Here is a 3,505-nt window from a genome sequence, read left to right on the forward strand (position 1 = left end):
CCAGCCAGCCAGCCAGCTATCATTCATCCAGCCATCATCCAGCCATCATCCAGCCATCATCCAGCCATCATCCATCCATCCACCAATTCAGCCAGCCATCCAGCCATCATCCATCCATCCATCCATCCATCCATCCATCCATCCATCCATCCATCCATCCATCCATCCATCCATCCATCCCTCCCTCCCTCCCTCCCTCCCTCCCTCCCTGGGACACAGAGACAAAAGAGACAAACAACCATTCACTCTCTCACACCTAGGAACAGTTTAGAGTTACCAATCAGTCTAACATGCACGTTTTTGGTCTGTGGGAGGAAACTGGAGTACCTGGAGAAAACCCACTCATGCACAGAAAGAACATGCAAACTTCACCCAGAAAGGTCTCGGACTGGGATTTGACCCAGCAACCTTCTTGCTGAGAGGCAGCTCTACCAACTGCACCACTCTGCTTCCACAATACTCTTCAGTTTTGCCAAAATAAACCTGACGGCTCGTTGCAATTGGGAAAACTCAGTCGGGTCTAATTTGTTGCACATTTCAAACATTGGTCAAAACTTGTCTTTAACAAGCGCAGGCTGCAACTCGGAGGTTGTTCTTACTTCAGAAGATTGTAGAGATTGTAGGAGGAATGGGAAAGCAGCAGAGTTAACCCTGCATTTGACAAATGGTCAGCATGACTGTGCATGTTAAACATTTTGAAAATGGCCCTGCTGCATTCTGTACTGAATCTCATCTTGATGCTGTGAAGGAAAGCTTAGATCAGTGTGATGACTAGAAAGCTATCTTAACCCTTAACATCAGGGGATCTTTTCAAAGGAGGAGGGGTCTGGCATCACTGTTTGCAAAATGCTTCTTTTTTATTTTTAAAGTCTGTTTATTTGCTCACTTTGCAGATTTGGCATTGATAAATGAGAATGCTAGTTATAATTCTCACGATTGTCTTCAGCACTGTTTCTTTTGGTTGTTTGCCATTTCTTTGTTTTTACCAGGCACATAAACTGTATTGGTCAAATGAGAATCCCTTATAAAATAAAAAGTGGCATTTTGATGACTTTTCTTTGGTCGTAAATATCTGAATTTACTCTGCCGGGAAAAGGAGACGTCATGAATGTGAGCGTTTTTCTTTGTGTCTTTACAGTGAGAGCTACCTGGTGAAATGGTCAAGCTCGGGTTTGGTGAAAGACATCGACCAGCTTCATAATCTGCGGGCGGTTTTTACGGTGGGTTTGTTTCGAAGTGTGGGTGTTTCTGATTATGTGTGTGTGTGTGTGTGTGCTCCTCTGTAGATGACTGTTTATTCAGCCATGTTATGAGGCATTTGGGAGCCTGTTTGCAGAGGGCCTGTGTTTGTTGAGCTCTCACAGTAAGATCCTGGCATGCTGTATGCGTTTACCAAGGCTGTGTAATGGGGGCCCAAGAGTCAGCAGGGTCACCGTAGATGCACAGTAAATGAGCCAAATTGTAGCTGCAAACACTGATAAAATGTTTACCCTTACATAAAACTATAAACACTTTGGAAAGGTCTCTTAATGGATATGATGTTTTGAGCACGGAAGGACAAATTTTCCAGGGATTTTCTTCAATCTGTAGGAACTTTACAGCAACACGTGTTCTGATTTATTACCATTTGTCTTCAGGACTTGGGCAGTGAAGATTTGAAGAGAGAGAAGATCAGTTTTGTGTGTCAGATCGTCAGAGTCGGGCGAATGGAGCTGCGAGACAACAACATCAAGAAGCCGACTTTGGGTCTGAGAAGACCGTTTGGAGTTGCAGGTAAATCTGAAACCGACTCACTATTTTGATGATGACAGGTAAAAATACATTAGAAGATACTTTATCTTAGAAGCCACCCCAGACTCAGCTTTAATATCACAATAAGATTATTGAAAATGTGCACTTTTCTTAACTAAAAGCAAGTGTAGAGGTGTTTTACCATGTTTTTCGGATTACAAGGCACATGAAGTGAAACAAAACCGTCAGATAAGTCAAACTTTATTCAACTCATTCACAATAACCACATAAAATCAGTTCAAGGTCAGTAAGCACAACCAGAATTCATACATAAGGTGCACTGGGATTATAAGGCTCACTGTTGATTTTGAGAAATTTAAAGGATTTTAAGTGCACCTTATAGTCTGAAAAATACGGCACTCGTGACTGCTTGTACGTTCACACCCTCACCTCACTCCTCCTTAACCCCACATGGCAAAACATTCATTATTTTACCAAGAATAACCCAATATGATGCAAAATCTCTTTGACAAGACAGTCCTGGTCGATACAGCAGTGTAATGGTTCCACAGTAACACTCAACAAAATAAAACAGACACAAAACAAACCAGTTAAAAACAAAAAAAGCAGTATAATCACCTGCAGATGTGCATTTAGTACTCAAATAGTCCTTAATTCTAATGTTTAAATAATCCATAGTGAGCAGGTGGTTTAATTTAAGATATCTTTGTAAGTCAAGTCAGATTTATTTATAGAGCACATTTAAAACAGAAACCGTTTCCAAAGTGCTTAACAAAAATATCACATCATCAAATAAAAAGTAACAAGATATATTTACAGCGCATGGAATAAAAATATAAAACAGAAAACATAATTAGAAACAATGAAATACTAAATCAGATCTGATGACCTTGTGTTAAATAGGAATAATAACAAAAGCATAAACAGAATCAATAAAATTCTAAATCTAAATCCGATCACCCTGTGTTAAATGTCAATGAGTACAGGTGTGTTTTTAGGAGAGTTTTACCTGTCGAATGTTGGACAGATTGTTCCAGAGCTTAGGGCCCATGACTGAAAATGCTCGATCTCCTCTGAGCTTCAGCCTGGTTTTTGGTACGGCAAAAGCAGCTGGTCTGATGATCAACTGGACAAGCGTGTAAATACTTTAAAGGCACTTTTGCCAAAGAGCGTCCATGTTCGAGGAATGACGTTTACATCTCCTGGTGACTTTATTATTCAAAGAGAAGGAAAATTGGAAGGCAAAACACATAATACGATCAAATCGTCATAAATAAAAGGCAGTTCGTCTCAACTGAGATACTTGCTGCTTACTAAAATATTTGTGAACTAGATTTAAACACTTCCCACACTCTTGCAATATTCTAAACAATGTTTCTAAACTCTAAACGCTCTGAAAGAGCACAGCATGTCATGATTTCAGCTCCTTGAGTCATCTGCTTTTTGCCACCTGCAAGCGTGCTTTTGGCCACGCCCACTTCTCCGCGGTGAACAGCTGATCAGCTGCAGCAGGAAGTTTATCCAGCAGTGTGGGCTGCACAAATGTGCAGCAAGTGCTAAAAAATTTATTTTAAATATAAATTCCATGCCGATTGTGCGGCTCATCCTTCAGTCAGCCAACTGTGTGTCATGTCCAAGCTTATTTTGAAAAACCGCGATAGAGCGAGTCTGCGATAAACAAACCGCGAAGTAGCGAGGGACTACTGTATATATATATATATATATATATATATATATATATATATATATATAT

The 3,505-nt window shown here is 40.2% G+C and overlaps 1 protein-coding gene across 1 annotated transcript in view; it reads left to right on the top strand.

The window, feature by feature from the left end:
• dock1 (dedicator of cytokinesis 1) overlaps positions 1–3,505 on the top strand; it is a gene marked incomplete in the record, with an annotated part of 276,885 nt that overhangs the window by 43,795 nt on the left and 229,585 nt on the right. The window contains 2 exon segments of the mRNA XM_037691498.1: positions 1,139–1,220; positions 1,638–1,773. Coding sequence (XP_037547426.1) covers positions 1,139–1,220; positions 1,638–1,773 — 218 coding nt within the window.

The sequence above is a fragment of the Nematolebias whitei genome, chromosome 17, assembly GCF_014905685.2.
Source record: "Nematolebias whitei isolate Nwh7 chromosome 17, NemWhi1, whole genome shotgun sequence".
Classification (NCBI taxonomy): Eukaryota; Metazoa; Chordata; class Actinopteri; order Cyprinodontiformes; family Rivulidae; genus Nematolebias; species Nematolebias whitei.